At 38.6% G+C, this 24,450-nt stretch overlaps 1 protein-coding gene across 2 annotated transcripts in view; it reads right to left on the bottom strand.

The window, feature by feature from the left end:
- Positions 1-24,450, bottom strand: part of LOC111054806 — a 724,817-nt gene that overhangs the window by 4,647 nt on the left and 695,720 nt on the right. For both annotated transcript variants that reach the window (XM_039419907.1, XM_039419906.1), the window contains exon 25: positions 19,947-20,013. In XM_039419907.1, the coding sequence (XP_039275841.1) occupies positions 19,947-20,013 (67 nt within the window). The remainder of the gene's footprint in view (positions 1-19,946; positions 20,014-24,450) is intronic.

The following is a 24,450-nucleotide window of genomic DNA, read 5'->3' as shown; positions in this document are numbered from 1 at the left end:
GCACTGCCCTACTTCGCCGTGCTTGCGCACTGCTATGGTCGAGCTTTCGCCCTGTGTGGCCGTGCTCTTGCACTGCCTTACTCCGCCATGCTTGTGCACTGCTATGGCCGGGCTTCCGCCCTGCGTGGCCATGCTCTCGCGCTGCCTTACTTCGCCATGCTTGCACACTGCTATGGCTGGGCTTTTGCCCTGCCTGGCGGTGCTCTCGCTCTGCCCTTCTTTCCAGCATCGGACAGCTGGGATGAATCTCCAACACGACCAGGAACTCGTCGTGGGCTCAGCAATAGTCAGCTGAGATACAGCTCCAATAATCCCAGTAGCTCGTTGAGGATGTAGACTGAAGTTGTAGTCCCCGTCCTCTAGAGGAAACGTGATACACAACAATGTCACACTTCACAGAAGGAAGAAGTTGATAGAGGTGAATTGGAGACCAGGAAGATTACCAAGTGTCAGAGTGATGGATACCCTCAGTTAGTTCAGTGTATCAGCAACTTATTGTTCACAATAAAAGATGAGAGATGACAATATGATTTAGAATACTGAATTATATGGTTGACATGAAGTCACTAGTTGTGATGTTACCCCACATATTTCGATTTTATATCACGATTAAATGTGGTCAGAATGATAATTCATTTTCTATCTGTTATCCCTTTCTTTCCCAGTGTTGTTCCTGAACAACATGATTTTCTATGATGTCTATTGGATCAGTGATTGAATGAATCTGCCATCTACTGGCCTTGTTTAAAAGCTACATTAGTCTAGTTTAGTATTATACCATTAGAGAGCACTCAATTGCAGTCTAATTTCTGAAAAAGCAGCTGTCATATTCAATTGTACCAACACTTCAATGTGACAATTTTCTTCGGTTTTTATAATTTTTAAAAAAAATCTAAAGAACTGAAAATAAGAATAAAAAATATCCATATAATTGTCTATTATTCCATGATGAAATATCAGTCATAGAAATAGAAACTTGAACAAAAATATCATTTATATTCAAAATTTTATGTCTGTTGTTTTAGAACAGCATTGGGCCATTAGAGGAGTCACATGTGAGGAGACTTTGAGGTTATGTTATTGTGTTTTTCTCAGTTTTCAAATGCGTTCGTGGAGTTATTGTTTATTGAATTATTGTGGATGATTGTTTTTCGTTATAATGTACAAAATCTTGGATAATGAAGATTTAGACAAACTCATGAATTTTCCTGAAGATGAGTTGAATAGTTTTTTAGAATTCAAGATACCGGACAGTAATATTATTGCTGATCCTCTACAAGAGAATATACAGGTAAGATTCTCTCCAATTTATTTTCAAAAAACTGTTTTACCTGTGCAATCTAAATCATTACCTGAGTAAGCAGTCCTGTATTACAGGACTCATTGGTATGAAAGCAAATAGCCTAAAGCTACGTTTACACTATATGTAGTTGAACACTATAGTACATTATACATCACATTATATTAGTGTACACTATATGTAGCTGGGGAGTTATATGAAATTTGAGCTACATATAGCTCTGCTATAAGGGGATCTATGCAAATTTTATGTAGCAGAGCTAGATGTAGCTCTGCTATAATTAACTTTGATGCCATTACTTGTAGCAGAGCTACATATAGTTTGAATAAACCACTATTCATTGCTCAGTTATCCCAACCAGATGCCAAAGAAGAATGTAGTTCTTGCAGCAGCCGCTGCTTTCTACGGCGAAGCTACTGTGATGCTGTAAATTTTGGATAGCTCATTTTCTGCTATATAGCTGAGAAAATAGGCTCAACTGCTATATAGCATATCTCCAAAGTCACTTTTTGAACTTGTAGCAGAGCTTTATAGCTGAGCTACATGTAGCTCTGCTACATAATGTAACCTAGCTTCATAATTCCCTTTTTCTCCAGACACTGGAAGAAATATTAGGCACGATCATGGGTATTTTGCAAAAGAAGGACGTTGCAAGCTGTGTAAGACTGGGTACACCAAGGTGTATTGCACAAAATGTGGAGTACGTCTTTGCTCAGTCCCAAACAGAATGTGCTTCAATGATTACCATAGATAAAATAGAAAAATCCAATAGGCTACAAGGAACAACTTGTTCTACAAAAATAGTAAATATGATAAAGTAGTAGATGTAAGTAGATGTAGTATAGTAGTAAATTTATAATATGATAAACCCCAATTTCTAGTTTTTAGTTCGTTTCATATTATGTAAGTATGTATTAGTTAGTTATAAACATAATGAATAAGTTAGTAACCAAAATATAGTTTTAAAAAAGTAGGAAATTCATGATATTTAGAACCTTATTTTCAGTTTCAATTTCACGTTTTTATATTATGTGAATATGTATCAGTTATGAATATAATAAATAAGTTAGTCACCAAAATCTGGTTCTGTGTATCACATTTTTGAGAATTCATTTTACTACTCTTGAGAATTTTATTATATGACTTTCATTGTTATAATGTTGAAATCAAGAAAAAATTATTGATGAGGAATGATCCCATAATGAAATCATTCACCTTTCCTTGAATAAAGCATGATGAAAGTACCATTGTTTTTTCTAATGCAAAACCAAAATTTTTCACTATACGTATTTGAAATGACCCGAATGTCCCAATGTTGTTTTAAAACAACATACCCCTAGGGGCCCCTGGAGGGTGAGAAAAATTTGGGAAAAATTATTTTCTCATTTTCAAGAAGGTTTTGCAACATAAAAACACCAGAATAATTTTTTTATCTTGTTTTTTCATAAATTGGGATAGAAAGGGATCTGTTATGAGGACCACAGCCTTCTCACTATAATATAGTGGTATTATCACAATGATAAAATTGGAACTATAAATCTCAACTCAATATTCCATCACTGAAGCACATCTCTGTCACGATAAGAAGTAGCAAATGCTCCACTGTAGTCTCTCAACTGACTGCAAGTGAAACACACACCATTTTCAAATTGGCAACAGAAGCTAGTGGGAGTAATAATTGAGTAGTGAAGAGCAGTTCTGTTTGGCTCCTTTGACTATCGTTGTATTTGCTGGGGTTAAATTTGAGTTGTATGGTACCAGTGTTTCCGTCTCATTCTTGTGTATCTCCTGGTGTAATCTAATTCCCGATTGGTCTTGACAGTGAGTGTGTGTAAACTGTTTTTCGTATGTCAAATACGCCAAAGAATCTTTAATGTAGGCTCCACTCAGATTCAGTAAACTAAATTGAAAGCTCTAATAATAGCTACATATAGTGTAAACTAATATAATGTAATGCATAATGTACTATAGTGTACAACTACATATAGTGTAAACGTAGCTTTAGGCTATTTGCTTTCATACCAATGAATCCGGTAATCCAGGACTGCTGACTCAGGTAATGATTTAGATTGCACAGGTAAAACAGACTTTTGAAAATAAATTGGAGAGAATCTTACCTGTATATTCTCTTGTAGAGGATCAGCAATAATATTATTGTCCGGTATCTTGATTTCTAAGAAACTATTCAACTCATCTTCAGGAAAATTCATGAGTTTGTCTAAATCTTCATTATCCAAGATTTTGTACATTATAACAAAAAACAATCATCCACAATTATTCAATAAACAATAACTCCACGAACGCATTTGAAAACTGAGAGAAACACAATAACATAACCTCAAAGTCTCCTCACATGTGACTCCTCTAATGGCCCAATGTTGTTCTAAAACAACAGACATAAAATTTTGAATATTAATGATATTTTTGTTCAAGTTTCTATTTCTATGACTGATATTTCATCATGGAATAATAGACAATTATATGGATATTTTTTATTCTTATTTTCAGTTCTTTAGAATTTTTAAAAAAATTATGAAAACCGAAAAAAATTGTCACATTGAAGTGTTGGTACAATTGAATATGATAGCTGCTTTTCCAGAAATTAGACTGCATTTGAGTGCTCTCTAATGAGAGTATAATACTAAACTAGACTAATGTAGCTTTCAAACAAGGCCAGTAGATGGCAGATTCATTCAATCACTGATCCAATAGACATCATAGATAATCATGTTGTTCAGGAACAACACTGGGATAGAAAGGGATAACAAATAGAAAATGAATTATTATTCTGACCACATTCAATTGTGATATAAAATCGAAATGTGTGGGGTAACATCACAACTAGTGGCTTCATGTCAACCATATAATTCAGTATTCTAAATCATATTGTCATCTCTTATCTTTTATTGTGAACAATAAGTTGCTGATACACTGAACTAACTGAGGGTATCCATCACTCTGACACTTGGTAATCTTCCTGGTCTCCAATTCACCTCTATCAACTTCTTCCTTCTGTGAAGTGTGACATTGTTGTGTATCACGTTTCCTCTTGAGGACGGGGACTACAACTTCAGTCTACATCCTCAACGAGCTACTGGGATTATTGGAGCTGTATCTCAGCTGACTATTGCTGAGCCCACGACGAGTTCCTGGTCGTGTTGGAGATTCATCCCAGCTGTCTGATGCTGGAAAGAAGGGCAGAGCGAGAGCACGGCCACGCAGGGCAAAAGCCCAGCCATAGCAGTGCGCAAGCATGGCGAAGTAAGGCAGTGCAAGAGCATGGCCACGCAGGGCGGAAGCCCGGCCATAGCAGTGCACAAGCATGGCAGAGTAAGGCAGTGCAAGAGCACGGCCACACAGGGCGAAAGCTCGACCATAGCAGTGCGCAAGCACGGCGAAGTAGGGCAGTGCGAGAGCATGGCCATGCAGGGCAAAAGCCCAGTCACAGCAGTGCACAAGCACGGCGGAGTAAGGCAGTGCAAGAGCACGGCCATGCAGGGCGAAAGCTCGACGATAGCAGTGCACAAGCACGGCAAAGTAGGGCAGTGCGAGAGCATGGCCATGCAGGGCGAAAGCTGGCCATAGCAGTGTACAAGCATGGCGGAGTAAGGCAGTGCAAGAGCACGGCCACGCAGGGCGAAAGCTCGACCATAGCAGTGTGCAAGCACGGCGAAGTAGGGCAGTGCAAGAGCATGGCCATGCAGGGCGAAAGCCCGGCCATAGCAGTGCACAAGCATGGTGAAGTAGGGCAGTGCAGAAGCACGGCACACAGTGCGAAAGCACTGCACGCAGAGCAAAAGCACTGCACGCAGTGCGGAAGCATGGTATGCAGTGCAAAAGCCCGGCAAAGGTAGTGTGTGAGCTCGACTTCAGCAGTGTGGAATCACTGCAGCCAGATTGCTAGCACGTCCGAATGTTGTGTGCAAACATGACACATTGGTCAGTGTGTGTCTGAATTGTCACTACACGGACGCACACCTTCGCGGTGCAGAGGCACTGCAGCAGTGCAGAAGCACAGCACACAGTGCGAAAGCATGGCTCACAGGGCATAAGCCGGGCTTTGTGTTTCGTGTTACCCTCTATCCTAAAGTGTGCAAGCACGGCTTGTCCGGACGGGGCGAAAATTCTTGTGCCTTGCTGTGTGCAAACACAGCCCTCCAGCAGGGTGCAAGCTCTTTTTCCCAGTGAAAAAGCATGGGCCAGTTTCCCGGCAAGTCAGCGGGCGTGAACACACCGCGACGATTTGAGTTCTCAGAGCTCAGTTGGAGGTGCTCTTTCACCTTTCATGTTTTTGTGTTCCTGTTTTTTTGTGTTTTTGTGTTTTGTGTGTTTCTCTGTTCTGTGTTACCCTTCTCTCCTGCAGTGCCGAAGCACGGCGACTCCATCCTGGCAGTGCGGAAGCACAGTGCTTCTGTCCTGCAGTGCAGAAGCATGGCGTCCTTTAGCAGTGCAGAAGCACCGCGACTCTTGCAGTGTGGAAGCACAGCGTCCCTTTTCCAGTGTAGAAGTACAGCATCTCCTTGCAGTGCAGAAGCACGGTGACTCTATCCTGCAGTGCGGAAGCACGGCATCCTTCAGCAGTGCAGAAGCACAGCGACTCTAGCAGTGCGGAAACACAGCATTCCCTTTGCAGTGCAGAAGCACGGTGTCTCCTTGCAGTGTGGAAGCACAGCGTCTTTGTATCCTGCAGTGCAGGAGCACGGCGCCCCTTTAGCAGTGCGGAAGCATGGTGCCTCCTGCAGTGCCAAAGCATGGTGTCTCCATGCAGTGTGAAAGCACGGCGCAGCTCTACAGTGCCTCTTCAGGAAAGCTAGGCCGAGAACATGGCCAGATGACTTGATGTTTTTTCCTCTGATGGTGCCGACGCACCATCACCGGTTAGCGAGGAACCAACCTGGCGCCAAGATGTTTGCACGGTCTTCTGTGACCGGCAGAGAGGCAGCAGTATGTACTCGGTGTTTTGGGACATCTGTCAGCCACAAATCCTTCCCATCCTCAACCCCACCCTTTTCTTTCCCATTTCTTTCCCCCCCTTCCATTAGTAGGAACAGTGTGTCATAATGTATATCATAACTAGTGAAGGGAATTGAGTTTCCCTTCAGAGAGAAATCTCAGGGCACTCTGACCTCCAGTGACCCGCCTTCTTGCACTGCCAGCACACAGGTCCCACTGGAGTCGACTCTGCTCGCCGTTGGGTTCTTGTAGGTTCAGGCTCGGTGCACAATTTCACAGGTTTACGAACCTCCTCCTGTTTTGCAGCCCGCTACCTCTGTTGAGCGCTTTTCTCCTCCGACTTTATCCACTCATACTGCCTGGCCAGCTTGAGCAGGTAGTCCACCAAATAGACTTTGGCTTCCCTGATGTACAGCTTGTACCGAGGCAGAAGATTCTTGTAGAGCCTCTGTAGCTGGTGGTTGACTGAGAAATCTCCTCTACTCCACATGTGGGTCTGAAATTCCTCTACGTAGTCGTTGATTGCCTCGCCTTCACACTGCCATTGACCCAGGATTTGAGTATCCAGGTCCTCCTTGTGGGTTGCTGGATAGTAACGAGACCGAAAGTCTCTTACAAAATGATGCCAGAAACCCCTCCGGTTCTGCATCCATAAGGAACACCTTCCCACTAGCATTTCTGGTAGCGCCGGGAACAACTCCTCCCCTGTCAGCCCATAGGCTTGTTGTGATTCCTCAGGGCACTCCAGGAAACTAGGAGCATCTCTGTTGCCATCATATGACAACCTCCATCCCCGAACTTCATTGCACACCATCCCTGGGTCCATAAATGGAGTGTGAGGTGCTGCAGGTCGGATCGGTGATTGCGGTGCGTGTCAGGGCCTGTACTGATGAGCCGGTGACACCTCTGGTCCCACTAATGCAGGTCTCGAATGATACAGTGGACCAGTATCTGCATTAGCCGGCATTGATCTCGGTAGCGCTGGTTGCATCACAGCCTCTTCAGTTTATTGGGTGATGCATCACAGCCAGTGATGCATCACAGCCATTGGGTTGCATCACAGCCAGTTTATTGGGTGATGGAACTTTATTCAGAGGGCCAACCAGAGCAAACTCCCAGTTTTCAGGGGAAATGACTTCTTCTTCTTCTTGAGAGATTAATAAAAATACTTGCGCAAGTCCAAAAATGGTATAAGAAATATTTTATTGAATAGGAACGAGTCAATTTATATATCAAGGGATACACCAATTAAAAGAATATTAAGTTCTAAGCTGGTAATACTAATGTTCACATGATCATCGATTTTATAATATAATTTGTAATAATATAATGTAGCTCTGGTTCTTTGGATAAATTGATTTATCTTTTTCCATCAGGTGCCGAATCTTGCACCCTGAGATATATATATTTATTGGAAATTATAAAAAATGATATATTTATAATTATTGATTCATCAATTTATCATTCTCTGATTTAAGAAAAAATATATAAAGGGAGATTACCTAAAACGACAGGCAACAGCAAGTCGATACTAAGCTACATGCAAATAAATACATACTATCAATGAATCAAAAAGCACATGGTAAAGTTTCGTGCTATAGAACTGAAAAATAGTACTGATCTGTGATATTTTATCTGATTTCGTTTTTGTTTCATTGTCCATTTTGTTGCTCTATATATTTTCTGTATTGATCTGACTTTGAGATTATTCGTTTAATATATGTATCGAATTTTTCATGGTGTATCATTCATTTTATTCCCCAATACCATAGGATACAAATTAAATATATATATATTTGTTAATTATCAGTATTAAATTATTGTGAGAGCTCCTGAATGAGCAAATTAGGATCTTAATGAAATTGTATGCTAGAATACCACGACCAGATTTTATAGTTTTTAATTCTCATGCTCTACCGATTGATGCCAAGCAGGAGGCAAAGCGTTATTCCATCAAAAATAACGTTATGAAGTCTACTGGTATACTGTGTTCCATTATCACAGATCAACAGCTTCGGCACCCCGAACTTGGTGACCACCAGCTCCCTCAAAGCTCGTGCAATGGGATTGCTGTCAGCCTGAGCTAGCAGCCGAGCCTCAGTCCACTTCGTGAACTGGACCTCAAATACCACCAGGTATTTATTCCCTCTCTTCGAGCGAGGTAATGGGCCCACAATGTCGGTGCTAACGGTCTCCCAGGGTTGCATCACCTTCCTCTGGCTATTCATCTGTCCATATGGAGGCCACTGCTCCACTTTGTGCTTCATGCAGGCCTTGCAGCGCCTCACATACTTCACGACGTCTGCATACAAGCCTGGCCAGTAGTAGCGACAGGCTATCTGGTGATAGGTCCGGAACACCCCTTGCTGGCCAGCTGTCGGCGCATCATGGCTTTGCTGAAGTATTTCAGCCCGTGCACCACTCTTGGTACACTACTTCCAGCCGTCACTCTCCGGGCCCATATGTGTCGAAATGAGGCCTCACCCCTCACCATATAATCGGGATACTTCTCTGGATGATGGAGTAGATTGATCTTCATCCTCCTTATCCATCTATTGTCTTCTGTGACGATGGTGGCCACCTCACTTGTAGCCTCCTTTTGGCCTTTATGTGTGTTGGCCAGTATGTCATCTCCAGGCAATGATCGAGAGAGCAAATCAGGGACCACATTCAGCTTCTCTCGTCGGTATTTGATGACCAAGTTATACTGCTGCATTTCTAAGGCCAATCTCGCGAGCCTTCCTGTCGGGTTCGGGATGGCTCTGAGCCACTTAAGAGCCTGGTGATTTGTGATCACTGTAGTCTCGTATCCCTCTATATACGGCTTGAGTTTTCTCAATGCAAAAATCACAACCAGGCATTCCTTTTCGGTGGTGGAATACCTCAGTTCGGCCCCCTTGAGCCCTCTGCTTGCTTAGGCGACCTTCTCCTCTCCATCAACCTCCTGGGTAAGTACAGATCCTAATCCATATTCTGAGGCATCTGTCTGGAGTGTGAACGGAAGTTCAAAGTGTGGATACGTGAGCACTGGTGATCTAGTGAGAGCCCCCTTTATCTCCTGGAAGGCCCTCTCCTCTTCTGGTCCCCAGTGCCACTTCACTCCTACCTTCAACAACCGGTGCAAAAAATTCGGGTAATAATTTTTATTTGGTATGAAGTTCCTGCGGGAGCACAGGGTGAAAATCAACACCTGCACACGTATTGTGGAGTTGGAGCCTCAAACCAGGGAGAAGAGTGCTCCATCCACCCAGAAAACTGTGAAGGCCCGAGGGAGAGAGATGAAGTCCCGTGCAGCTGCGATAGACATGCAAGAAAAGTGTCCACAACCCCAGGAGACACGTGTCTTCATGCTGGACCATACCTGTGCTGAGTTGTCCTATGTTTCTGGAGAGGCAGCACGACGACTGAAGAAGTCTGGCGATTGCCAGATTGAACCAATCAGTCATCAACCTGTTTTGGTGACTGGAGAGAAGCTTCCCGTGGTGGTGGAGCTGAAGCTGACTGCTGAGGTGTGCAGTAGACGAGTCTACTGGAGAGTGGCAGGGATCAATGAGTTAGAATCTGAAATGATTTTGGGATTGAGTCATTTGAAAGCAATTCAAGCAAGGCTCGATCTGAGGCAGAGGAGAATGGTATTGCCTCCAGCTTTAGTGGAACAGGTGGCAGCAGTCACTTCAGAGAGGGAGGAGTTCAAAAAATTCCTGGAGGCGAAGCTGAAAAAATTCAGAGATGTGCCAGGTGCGACCCACCTCCTGGTTCATAAAATCAGGCTGGAGGAAGGAGCTGAGCCATTCTGACAACATCCGTATCCTCACAATCCACTTATGCAAGTGGTGATAAACGAGGAGGTGGACAGTATGCTCAATCAGCGAGTTATTGAGTTGAGCAGTAGCCCTTGGAGCTCACTAATCGTTTTGGTGAAGAAGGCTAATGAAAAGTTGCGATTTTGCATCGATTTCTGTCAGATTAATGCACTCACGGAACGAGATGCATATCCTTTGCCGAATATGAAAGGCATTTTTGATTGATTGAGGAATGCTAAATACATTTCTTCAATCGACTTGGAGAGCGGGTACTGGCAAGTACCGTTGGAGGAGCAGAGTGAGCAGCTCACAGCGTTTACAGTTCCTGGAAGGGGGCTATCCCAATTCTGGATGATGCCGTTTGGACTACACTCGGCTGGTGCTACATTTCAACGTCTTCTAAACCGGGTTATTGGGCCGGAGTTGGAGCCCTGTGCCTTTGCTTACCTGGATGACGTCATCGTCCTGGGGGAAACAATGGAGGCTCATTTGCTAAATTTAGCTAGAGTGTTCAGTAGGCTACAAGAGGCTGGCTTGGTAATAAACCAGGAGAAGTGCCAGTTCCTGAAGCGGCAGCTACACTACTTGGGTCACATAGTTACAGAGCAGGGACTCAGGACCGATCCTGAAACAGTGAGAGCTGTAAACAAATTTCCAACTCCACAGCGGCTAAGGATGCTCTGGAGTTTTCTAAGGTTTGCATCCTGGTATAGGAGGTCTATTCCAAATTTCTCGGACCTTGCAACCCCATTGCACCGGTTGTTGAAGGTAGGAGTGAAGTGGCACTGGGGACCAGAAGAGGAGAGGGCCTTCCAGGAGATAAAGGGGGCTCTCACTAGATCACCAGTGCTCACGTATCCACACTTTGAACTTCCGTTCACACTCCAGACAGATGCCTCAGAATATGGATTAGGATCTGTACTTACCCAGGAGGTCGATGGAGAGGAGAAGGTCGCCTAAGCAAGCAGAGGGCTCAAGGGGGCCGAACTGAGGTATTCCACCACCGAAAAGGAATGCCTGGTTGTGATTTTTGCATTGAGAAAACTCAAGCCGTATATAGAGGGATACGAGACTACAGTGATCACAAATCACCAGGCTCTTAAGTGGCTCAGAGCCATCCCGAACCCGACAGGAGGGCTCGCGAGATTGGCCTTAGAAATGCAGCAGTATAACTTGGTCATCAAATACCGACGAGGGAAGCTGAATGTGGTCCCTGATTTGCTCTCTCGAGCATTGCCTGGAGGTGACATACTGGCCAACACACATAAAGGCCAAAAGGAGGCTACAAGTGAGGTGGCCAACATCGTCACAGAAGACAATAGATGGATAAGGAGGATGAAGATCAATCTACTCCATCATCCAGAGAAGTATCCCGATTATATGGTGAGGGGTGAGGCCTCATTTCGACACATATGGGCCCGGAGAGTGACGGCTGGAAGTAGTGTACCAAGAGTGGTGCACGGGCTGAAATACTTCAGCAAAGCCATGATGCACCGACAGCTGGCCAGCAAGGGGTGTTCCGGACCTATCACCAGATAGCCTGTCGCTACTACTGGCCAGGCTTGTATGCAGACGTCGTGAAGTATGTGAGGCGCTGCAAGGCCTGCATGAAGCACAAAGTGGAGCAGTGGCCTCCATATGGACAGATGAATAGACAGAGGAAGGTGATGCAACCCTGGGAGACCGTTAGCACCGACATTGTGGGCCCATTACCTCGCTCGAAAAGAGGGAATAAATACCTGGTGGTATTCGAGGTCCAGTTCACGAAGTGGACTGAGGCTCGGCTGCTAGCTCAGGCAGACAGCAATCCCATTGCACGAGCTTTGAGGGAGCTGGTGGTCACCAAGTTCGGGGTGCCGAAGCTGTTGATCTGTGATAATGGAACACAGTATACCAGTAGACTTCATAACGTTATTTTTGATGGAATAACGCTTTGCCTCCTGCTTGGCATCAATCGGTAGAGCATGATAATTAAAAACTATAAAATCTGGTCGTGGTATTCTAGGATACAATTTCATTAAGATCCTAATTTGCTCATTCAGGAGCTCTCACAATAATTTAATACTGATAATTAACAAATATATATATATTCAATTTGTATCCTATGGTATTGGGGAATAAAATGAATGATACACCATGAAAAATTTGATACATATATTAAACGAATAATCTCAAAGTCAGATCAATACAGAAAATATATAGAGCAACAAAATGATCATATCATCCCAGCCCACATTGCTAGTTCAACATTAAAGCTTCCCGATCAAAGGCTTTCTCAAATAGTCAAGCTTGTTAGAGATATCTTGAAATACAGTAGTCCGAACTATTTTAAAGATGATTTCAAATTTGTGTCTGAAGGTAGGAGGATAGATGCTTCACATACTAGAACCGGAGAAAGTACTTTAAGGATACCCAATCATCGCACTACTATTTTCACAAAATCCTTCTTAGTCAGTGCCTGTCGTGCATGGAATGCACTTCCTGTTTCTATCAGGTCCATCGAGAGCCGAGCGAGCTTCATCCTGAGTTTAAAAAAACATCTTCTGGAACAAATGACTGAAACTGTTCGGCCCTATAGCATGACAACCATCCCCCACCCATCCAACAAATACAAACCTTTAAACCTGTGATAGAATGAATTGTGTATATATATATACAAGAACGAAATCAGATAAAATATCACAGATCAGTACTATTTTTCAGTTCTATAGCACGAAACTTTACCATGTGCTTTTTGATTCATTGATATCATTTGATATTCATTTGATTCATTTGCATGTAGCTTAGTATCGACTTGCTGTTGCCTGTCGATTTAGGTAATCTCCCTTTATATATATTTTCTTAAATCAGAGAATGATAAATTGATGAATCAATAATTATAAATATATCATTTTTTATAATTTCCAATAAATATATATATCTCAGGGTGCAAGATTCGGCACCTGATGGAAAAAGATAAATCAATTCATCCAAAGAACCAGAGCTACATTATATTATTACAAATTATATTATAAAATCGATGATCATGTGAACATTAGTATTACCAGCTTAGAACTTAATATTCTTTTAATTGGTGTATTCCTTGATATATAAATTGACTCGTTCCTATTCAATAAAATATTTCTTATACCATTTTTGGACTTGCGCAAGTATTTTTATTAATCTCTCAAGAAGAAGGCATTTCCCCTGAAAACTGGGAGTTTGCTCTGGTTGGCCCTCTGAATAAAGTTCCATCACCCAATAAACTTGAGGATTTTAGACCAATCGGTATTTTACCTGCATTGTCCAAAGTGCTAGAAAGACTCATTCATGGTCAAGTTGTAAAATTTCTAGACAACAATAGTAAGCTTCATAACTTCCAATCAGGCTTTAGAAAATTCCATTCAACTGAGACAGCTCTGCTTCGTGTCACTGATGATATAAGGTTAGCTATGGACCAAAGAAAATGCACCATCCTCACCCTATTTGATCTTTCTAAAGCATTCGATACTGTTGATCATACAGTCCTTCTGAATAAGTTGGCTATTCTTGGTTTCAGTCACAACTCGTTAGTTTGGTTTAAATCCTATCTATAAGGTAGGAAACAATGTGTATCTGTCGGTGACAATAAGTCTACTTGGAAAAACGTCATGCATGGAGTACCACAAGGTTCAATTTTAGGCCCTCTCCTCATCACTTTGTATGCTAATGACCTTTCTATCATTATCAAATTCTCCAGTTTTCATACTTATGCAGATGACCTTCAAATATATTTAAGCTGTCCCATAACAAAAATCAATGAAAGAGTTGGAATAATGAATCAGGATATCAATTCGATAGTGGAATGGACAAAGAAAAATGGCCTTAAGCTTAATCCCATCAAAACACAACCCATTATAATTGGATATTCTCCGCCAATTTATGTAGATGCATAACAATATAATTATCCATAGTTACTATATTACACATTACTTTTTCATATCATATACTTTCAATAACTATTTTCTTAGTCTGTATTATGTAAATTGATCTATAATTTTGCTGTATTGTAAGCTATTGTATATAAGTGTAAAAGCCAGTATATATTGTAATCTATATAAATGAAGTTCTCAATCAATCAATCAATCAATATTTAAAACCTTTCCGACAAGCTAGCTTTCATTTCTTATTTCACTCAAAGCACTGAGGGCGCCCTATTCTTATTTCAACTATTTATCACTCACAAGCTGGATTTTTTATAAGTTGCTGATGGCAATCCGAATTCCTGGTAGTCCTGGAATGTTGGTGGCTGAAGTGGTCTCTTCCAAGGAATTAAAAATTTTTGAATGACTTTTGCTTTACTACAGCATCACAAAGTCTTATGGAAAATGGATAATTTGATTAAACTTTGAATCATTAAAAATGTACAGTAAAAAAAAAATGCTCTATAAATTATGGTGACATTCCATGGTAGTGGCTGGCAGGCAAGTGGGCAAGTTCTACTTTTCTTTTCACAATTTTCATTTCCAACTTGCAAAGTTACATAAAATTCAAATAATTCGTTACTACGCCATCCAAGGCTCAAATAGTGCGTGCCAATCTATTAAATTATAACTTATGTCACCCATCTGATATTTCATCTGTCTTCGGGCCATATCCAATACATAAACTGAACAACGATAATTCATAAACTCTTATCATTTATAGAAATATATACAAATACATTTGAATTGGCTCACTATTGCCGCACATCGATTGCTACCATTTGATTGGTTCATGCAAATTTGTTACAGTATACATGCGCCTACGAACCTCCTACTACCTTAATACATTAATTTATTTTTATTTTGGGTTTTTAGTACATTTTTTACATGCAATACAATTTTCTAATGTTTATAGGTTGTTTCTCACTTTATGACAATTAGCCATGTGCTTTTTTGGTTCCTCTTGTTGCATACCATTCAGTTACAATAAATTACTGCCAAGGTGTCTGGCTAGATTTTACGTTATGCGACTCAATCGATCATTATGTTGCCGATCAATAGATATTTCATGCCTAACCTCAAAAATTCCAATACTTTATATAATATTATATAAGTGGCAAATTATTTCCATTTCTATTCGGCCGTTCTAAATTTAGCCATAATACCTGATTGTATCTAATCTTTAAAAACGTTATCGCATTTGGCGATACTAGACTATTATTCCACTTTAGACCTATGAATTTCTTTTGAGTGGGGATTTCATTTACCCATCAGATTTTGATACGTTACACACGCCCCCGAATTCGAATTCAAAATATTTTGAGAATCAACAATGTTTTTAATACAAATTATTTCTTCAACATATCGACATAACCTATAAATATCCACCAAAAACACTTTAAAATATCAAAACAATTCACAGACCTTATCTGCTCACGCCCCCCTTAGATTTCCATCAAATATAATAAACAAATTCTCCTTATCAACACAAAAAATATCACAAATACAACATCTTAAACACATTTCTCCTTTATAACCTAATACAGTACTTTTCAAATTTGCCACTTGCAATGGCACCAACTGATCTTCATACAAACATATCTGACTCTCATATAACAAATTTCTTTCAAAAATAATTTTGATGTACAAATTTTTCGGGGCTTATACTTCATAACAATTTCTAGGTCTTTATATTAATAATATTTTGTAGATCAGGTATGATTCTTCTTTTGCTATACATTGAGTTAGGTTTTTTGGTAAGTCGTTTTAATTGTGATTTCTCGGTAACAACATGGCATAAATAATGGTAATAAAATATAAAACATATAGATAAATATATTGAAATTAATAGATACATCAAATAACATATATAAATAGCTTCTGGGAACAATCCTTTTTCCATAAACATATGTTCAACAGGGGCTTTGTGCTTTGATTTAGTTGGCATTTCTAGTCTACAATTCCTAGACCTCATACTGCTTACATCAGAATTTGCTGTCAAATCTCATAATTAACCTATCTGCTGCATTTTTTCCTTTTAAAGGTAATTAACAAATTTTATTTTCCATATCCCCTCTTGTGTCCTTTTTTATATGATATTGATTACTAAAATACATACTGAAAAATTGCTCTTTTGTTTGTTTCAGGCTTCTAACGGTTGCACTGTACAGACAGTCGAAGATTTTAATATTGAAATGAGGGGTATTTTGGCAAGCTGAACAAAAAAGTAAGGTCCTATGCACCTTTTTGATATTATTTCTTCAAATGAAAAATGAGTTTTGTTGGTTGTCTAAACTCCCCCTGGAAGAGAACTATTTATTTTATCCTATCTTTTAGTAAAATAACAATGATTTCTGCATTGAATAACATCTATCTTGCCAACAAGAATCGAACTCTTTGTGAATTTAGATATGACCTACACTTTAGATTTATATAGATCTATTAATAATAGAATTATTCATGGAAATTGAAGTACTTTTTTCAGTTAGTTGATGAAATTGATTATCAATAGAGAAAATGATTATAATTTCATCAATACAGAATTAGTTGAATGAATTGTCGATGTACTGAGTTCTTGGTCAACAATAATTCAATATTGGTATTCATCCAATTATTATTTTTTTCAGAAGTTATTTCATTTGAATTAGAAAATATTCATAAGCTCCTATCAATTTATCCTATTTATTTATAATGAATTCTTCAAAACATGAATTTAATCAAATAAAAAATTGCCCATTCTGTATTCATGTTCACATGTTTTCCACTTGTGATGGATAGCCAAAATATTGTGGAGCGAGCTGCACGGCGAATTGTAATCGAGGGCTCTGATTGGCTGAAAAGTTCAGCGTTCGGAGTGAGGTGAGGCGAGCAGTTAGAACAAGCGGCACGGCGAATGGTTCGGAGTACGGTACGGCGAATGATTAACAGCTGATTTTTAACATTATGAAACATATGCTCATGTTCGTTGAAAGGCAAGATGTTCGGAGGAATGCACGGTTTGCTGCGCGGTTCAAGGTTCGGTTCGGCATGTGTGGACGCACCTTTAGTTGTTACAGGACATTTATACAGATCACAGGCCAAAGCAACATGATAATCTATCTTCTTCTTCTTTTTCTTCTTCTTCTTCCTCTTCCTCTTCTTCTTCTGCTTCTTCCTCTTCTTCTTCTTCTTCTTCTTCTTCTTCTCCTTCTTCTTCTTCTTCTTCTTCTTCTTCTTCTTCTTCTTCCTCTTCTTCTACCTATATCTAAAAGGCTGAACCCCGACAAACTAAAATCACACCACAGCTCATACTACTAAGCCTACAAAATTGAAATTTCGCACAATTGTTTATTGTAGCCTCAAAACATCCACTACAAAAGGATTTTCAGAAATCTGCCCCCCCCCCTGAGGGAGCTGGGCCCCCCAAAATTTTTAACCGTTCATTGCACAGCATGAGAAACTTTTTCGCGCGAGCTTACCACGTGTTTTACGTGGTAAACGTTCGACAGATTTATAGTATTCCTGGTGATTGAGCCTGTCTTTCTCAGCGTTGTCTATTAATAATAAAGCTTAATTTACAACTAGCTTACCCAGCGAACTTCGCACCGCCAATGTGTATCATGTTACACTTGACTTTATTTGGTGTATCATGAAATTTATCTGACAATCAACATGTTCATCTCAATATGGACTTCCTATGTGCTTAGTCATGCAGCATTCATTATTCCGAAAACATATTATTCTTCTCAATCAATTGGTAGTAATATCTATCAGTAAAGTTTTCATTAAAAAAAAAGGTTATATCAGTGTTTCAAAGAGAAATATTCAATGTTTTCATAGCTGTAGATTGTCGATATATGGTCCAGGAAATATGCGATGTACGATGAATCACACAGAATTCCATATTCTTTCCATTTTAGGACGAATATAAGCTAAGCTAAATTCAATAAATTGTAAATTATTCTTCCATTCTTCAGTAATTAATGAATGCAATATATTTATAATTGCATTATAAATTATAATATAATAATTATAATTGCATTTATAATATATATTACAATATATTACTATACAATATATATATATACTCTCTTTCATTAGGTGATAATTTTTTCAACATTTTCCAGTTTCTAAATGATAGGGGAGTGATAATTATTTGTATAGGTCTTCTAAGGAACCATTATCAACAGCTGGTACCAATCAACTACACTTCAACTCCAAACTACCGTTTTAATACCAGTACACAATAATTTATCACAGGGTGATATGTTTATTACAGCTGGTAACTTTAGATGCTAAATCATATTATCACAATATGATCTTGAATCATGATCATCTTTTCGTTCTTCAGTAGCCGCTCGGCCAAAAATTTCGAAAACATATGTCTGTAAAATGGATTAATAAATAATTATTATTAGCCCCCCTATTAAAATTTCTGTTCAGAAACCATCCTCAATATTCACACAACATATTCCCAAAGTTTCATGCCGTTATGTCAAGTAGTTTTCAAGTCTACAGGGAACAAACATTCAAACAAACACATAAACAGACATTCATTTTTTTATAAATAGATTTCCATTCGGCTCAAACAAAAGCCTCTCTAAATGAAGGTAGAATGATAAGGATTCAGTTCTGTTGTTTTAACATTTTTTCAGATCACTTTCAAAAATTTCATGTAGTACCTACTATTGTGTTTGAGACACTTCTGGCGCTATCATAGTTTCACCACTATTCTGTTCCACAGTCCTGTCTCTTGCAGTCGTTAACTATATCTATAATAATTATATAAAGTAAAGAGCTGGCTTATGCACGTACGGGATAGGAAAATTATGTTTGACGCATCATCACGTCTGAACTACTGGACTAAATAACTTGAAATTTTGCTTATAGACTCTTAATTAACCAAGGATGGTTATAGGCCTATTCTCAATTCTTCAAAATTTCATTACGTCAAGTTTTCATTTTGTCAAGTTCTAAAATAGATCGTCGCGAAGCACGGGTTCTTGCTAGTACTATATAGTCGAAGCAGTATTACAACCTCTTCAACATCTGTAATTGCGGAGCCAATCAATGCTGCCGTAAAGATTGCCGATTGATAAAGCAGCAGCAGCTCGCATCAGATGATAGCAGAATTTGGTATAAGCTCCTCGAAGAGCTGGTAAGAATCATATGGTATTTTTATTCAAGCTGGTGCCAAAATATCAAAAATATTCAAATATCTCAAGCTCTACCGACAGACTGCCAGCTGGGCATATGTAACCCCAAAAGGACGTTACAAATTTTTCCTACGTTTCTTTTCCCTAATGATTCTTCGAATCCTTCTAGAATGCGTTCCATGCTTGCTCCTTTGCAGCAAGTACTTTGCCTGCAAGTCATCTATTCAGAACGATTTCATTGTTTTCCAATGAATTAACTCTCAAAACACAGCCTCTTGTCTGCAATACGCAATTTATCAGTATGATTGGAAGGAAATTATTGTTTTTCTTCGTCAATAGACATGTTTGTGAGTCAAGAGCTTGCCAAGGAATGAGATGAGAACTAGAAAATTTGGCTAGTGACAAAATCACCATACACACATGTTTCGACAGGAAAAATGTAGAAATGTTCAGTAATTATTATTACTGAAGAATAAGTAGAAGGAATCATTTCTACTGTAAGTTCACTACACTTGACTACACATGAATATTAATTCCTGAAAGTATTTACTCATAAGTAAAAGAGAAAGGTTATTCATCTAATTTCCAGTTAATACTTAACTTGTAGAGTAATTACTTTACTTAACCAACTGTTCAGTAAGAAGTACAGATTATTTACATGAGCCAGTATCTTTATGTTCAGCAGTACAAAAATTCATTGGAAAACAGGCATTAAAATTTTCTCATTATATCATGAAATTGAACTAGCAGGATGCATTGTACTTTTGAGGTGAGGCTCTCCAAAAGATACTCAACTTATTCATTAATCACTTACATTTTTTGTGAATCTTGGCCAACTCCTTCGGCAGATGCTGGTGTTTGTTCCAAATGTACAAAACCCTCTGATCATCCACATGGAAAAGATGAAGAAAAATTCATTCAGTGATCGGAAGATAGAAAATTCAAAATTATAATGATAATGTTATTCATCAATAACCTTCAAATAATAAACTTCAATAATCAGGGTTCGATTTTAATATCAATAATCCGACAGGGACTGGAGACATGGCCGAAACACCAGGTAAGACTGTCTGATGATCACATGTGATATATTCATGTTCTATTGTCATTGGGAATGAAAGGATGGCGTTGTTGTCAGGTTTCATCCTCTTCTGCTTCTTAGAGTTTCATAGTATATCGCATATTGCTGTGATTCATGTTTATCCCCAAAGAATTAGGGATATTCATTCAGATACTCCTATTCCAGTATTGAAAGTATTCAGATAATCTCATTCTGATAACCAGCGCATACGCCGTGACGTAGTAGTGATGTCATTATGTACTACAAATATTTCAATGCTTTGCTCTACCAGTACCTGTACATCTGGTCTAATATTGATATTATTATCGACTCTTGTGGACAATGATCTATTCCATTTTAAACACATCATAATTTATTATCCACCAAGAGAATCTATCTCCTCAACCATTCCCCTTTTGAGTCTCATTGTGTTTTATTTAGGATATTTGTGAACACTACGTTGAGACCTGACTCAACATGTTCATTTTTTATATTTTTTTATGTTGATTGTCATCAAAACTAGTTTCAGAGACTAACCATCAATTCTCTTCTCACTATAAAACCTACTCTATGGAAAACTATGAAACTTCAGTTCATCCATTGATGACCCAAGTAGTTCTAGAATTATGAGAGCAGTAAAAATTATATAGTCTGCATACACTATCACAAATTGATTTAAAACTAGTTCGAAAGGATTTATTTTCTTCAGCCTCCTGGTAGGATCTTCGTTCTGTAGTTGTTGGATTGCCTCAGGGTTGACAAAATGATGGAGTCTCTACTCATGCCGCATTGCAATAATCGGCTTATCTCACTGGACACAAATGGAATGCTTAGACCTCTATGTTTTGTCTTATGTCATTGTTTCTGATGTACCATGGAGCGTTGACCATCATATTCCTTAATACTTTATTTTGAAATTTTCGTATCATATTGATGTTACTTTGACAGGCACATCCCCATAGTTGGATCCCATACACCCAAATTGGTTCTAAGTTTTGGTTGTAGAGAATGATCTTGTTTTTCAAAGGTAGGGTGGATTGGCGACCAAGCAACCAATACAATTGTCCATATTTCATATCAAGCTGTTCTCTTCCGATTCTGATGTCGCTTCCCACTTCAGTTCTACATCTAATTTCATTCCGAAATATTTTGCTCTATTTGTACAGGGAAATCCATGGCCATTCAGATTGATGTTGATTGTTTCTGTCACTTTTTTGTTGGTGAAGTTGACCAATGATTTAGATTCATTCAGCTTTATTATCCATTTTGTTGTCCATTCACATAGTTGATTTGCAGCTGATTGAAGAGTGATGGATGTTTCTTCTATAGTGGCGCCTGAAGTCAGAAGCGGCATGTCATCAGCAAATATAGCAACAGTGATGTCAACACATTGAGGAATATCACAAGTGTACAACAGGTATAATATGGGCCCGAGAACGCTTCCTTGAGGCACTCCTGCCCTAATTTCTCTCGGGTTTGAATACTCATCATTCTGCTCAACTCTAAATGCTCTATTTACTATGTGGGGAGAAAGCAACTCCACATATTTTTTGGTAGAAATGCGTTGAGTTTTTTCAATAGTCCTCCATGCCAAACTCTGTCGAAGGCCTGGGCTACATCAAGGAAAATTGCAGATCAAATTTATTTCTCTTCCAATGACTTTCCTATTATATTTGTTATTCTGTGAACTTGTTCATTCGTAGTGTGCTTCTTTCCGAATCCAAACTTATACTGCTGGTATAAGATATCTTTCTTCCATTATTAGTAGTAGTTTTTTGAGGAAAAGTTTTTCAAACAACTTTGAAATAACATGGAACATTGATATTGGTCTGCAGGATTTGAGTTCTTAAAATGGGTTTCCTGGTTTTTGCAACATTATTATCTCAGCTACTCTCCATGTATGAGGGACATGCTTTAATCTGAATTAAGCTGCTTTAAGATAAATAAGTGAGCAGAGTAATAACTTTTCTTAGTAGTTTTTCCATGACAGTGATGAGATCAAAACCAGGTGCTTTTCTTGTACTGAGATTGGTAAGGATTTCTCTCGATATTCCATTCACACTGATAGGCTGAATATCAGATTCATCTGTATTTTCCATGGTTTCAATAATCTTTCTGTTTGCAATTCGATTGGGCTGGAAGGTTCTACCTGAATATTCTGCGAATTCCTCAGCTTCACCACAATTGAGCTCCACCACTTCACTTGGGCGAAGTAGTCCTAGCCTTAGTGCACTCTATAGTTAAATGTTTGCTAGCACATTTGACACATAGAATAGAAAGAATGAGATAAGAAAGAATGAAGTGGACAGCAAAGATAATGTGATCTGATCTCCTCTATCCATGCTTACTTCTAAGAACTCAAAAGACGTTAATAGTATATTTCGCACCCAGGGTCAAAAATGTACGTTTTCCGGCTCGAGATCGAGGTTTCCAAGTTCGAGACGAAGTCGAGAACTTGAAGTGTTTGAGAGCTGGAAAAACATTTTTGCCCATGGTGAGAACGTTATTTTTCGCCACACAGAAAAATAAACAATATAAATATGAGAATACTTGTTTATTAGGCACTTCCCAAAGCAAAACAGGAAGGTCATAGCTCTAGCAAATCTGAGGTAATCTGAATATCAGGAAATTGTCCAAGTATGTTTATTTTTTATTCTGAATTGTCTAAATAACCTAAAAGATTATGTTCAATTATGTAAGAGGTTGAGTTTATACTTTTTATTCTTCCAAATGACAAGATGATATTATTATGAATGTTTTGATTCTTGAATAATAAACACAAATAATGGAAAGTTTTTTGATCAGCTGTCTTAGCACACTTGAAATTTGGCAAATCTGAATGTCAATGTCAAAAATGCTTGTTGTCGTTGACTTTGGAAGTTTAGGTTAGAAGTTTTATCCTACTCTGAAAATCGAATTTGAATAGTTTATAATATATATCTTATCTGTATTTTATTCATCCAAATAAAATGATAATATCTCATTGCATAATACTTATTAAATTCTAGAAGCATAAACTTATTTCGTTTCATAAACCATTTTGTAAACACATTCACATCAAATCAGAATCAGCAGACTTCAATGCTATTTTTTCGCCACACTTGGATGTAATGAGCTGGTTTACGTTCGTCATATGGAGGCCGAAAGTGATTGTTTTCCGACCAGGCCGGTAAAACTTTACGGCCCTAGGGCTGTAAAATGACCTTGAATAACAGCTGATCGTGTCCGATCTCACAAAAATCATAGAGAGATAATCTCATAACGACTGTAATACTCTAAATAATTATGTATCGTGAATCGCAGTATTATGTCTATAATATATTTTATAAATTACTGTTTCATAATTTGATATCTATTATTGTGTTTTTGATATCAAACAATGAATACGATGATATCTCCATGGCCTCAACAATATAATTTTGGCTGCATTGTCCATTGTCAGAAAGGTACGTATCGCAAGTATTTAAAAGTGGAGAATCGAATTTGAAATCAAAGTACAATAATTGTATCAATATTCAAAAGTGAGGTAGAGTAATAATTGTTTCTTTTTTATTATCGAATTCCACTTCTTAATGCAATACAATCAACTATAATAACAAGAAAATACAGCAGAGATCTTAAGTTTAAGGTAAGCCTACTGGTGAAACTCAGCCTTGACTAAAAAATTCCTTGTAATTTTTCCGTATTTCATTATTAAAACTTTTAGATGATTTTTCTTTAATATTAAACCATATAGAGAAAACATTAGGCCCACTCAAGATTCGAATGTTTTCTCTATGATTTCAGAGCAATATTTTGTTGTGAAAATGCCGGCAAACCGGCTCCAAATTTGCTGCTATACACTATATTGACTATATAGTTACCTGGCTTAATTCTGAGTGAAAATTTTATTGTGAAACAGATAATAATATTAATGTTAATAATATAAGTCATGAGTCAAAGTCTGTTGTACAGTACGCTTTTTAGGAGTGAAGTAAACTTTTTTAGAAGTCTAGTACAGTACAGTATCATGTGTATGCTAAGTGTTATCAGTCAGGCCTCCACAATCAACAATATGCAATGGCCGAGAGCGTAAAGGTGTAATACATCAGAACTCAAAGCTCAGTGAATAACAAACATGATCTAGGTTCGAATCTCGGTCAATGGCATTTTTTTTGTCAATGAATTTCGACTTTTATTAGCTATTTTTTATATTAGTTACCATAATTTAAATTTCAATAAATTTTTTAGATATATTTTGAGACAAAACTGTGAAATA

The sequence above is a fragment of the Nilaparvata lugens genome, chromosome 2 (genome assembly GCF_014356525.2).
Source record: "Nilaparvata lugens isolate BPH chromosome 2, ASM1435652v1, whole genome shotgun sequence".
Classification (NCBI taxonomy): domain Eukaryota; kingdom Metazoa; phylum Arthropoda; class Insecta; order Hemiptera; family Delphacidae; genus Nilaparvata; species Nilaparvata lugens.
This window is presented reverse-complemented; position numbering and strand designations above follow the sequence as displayed.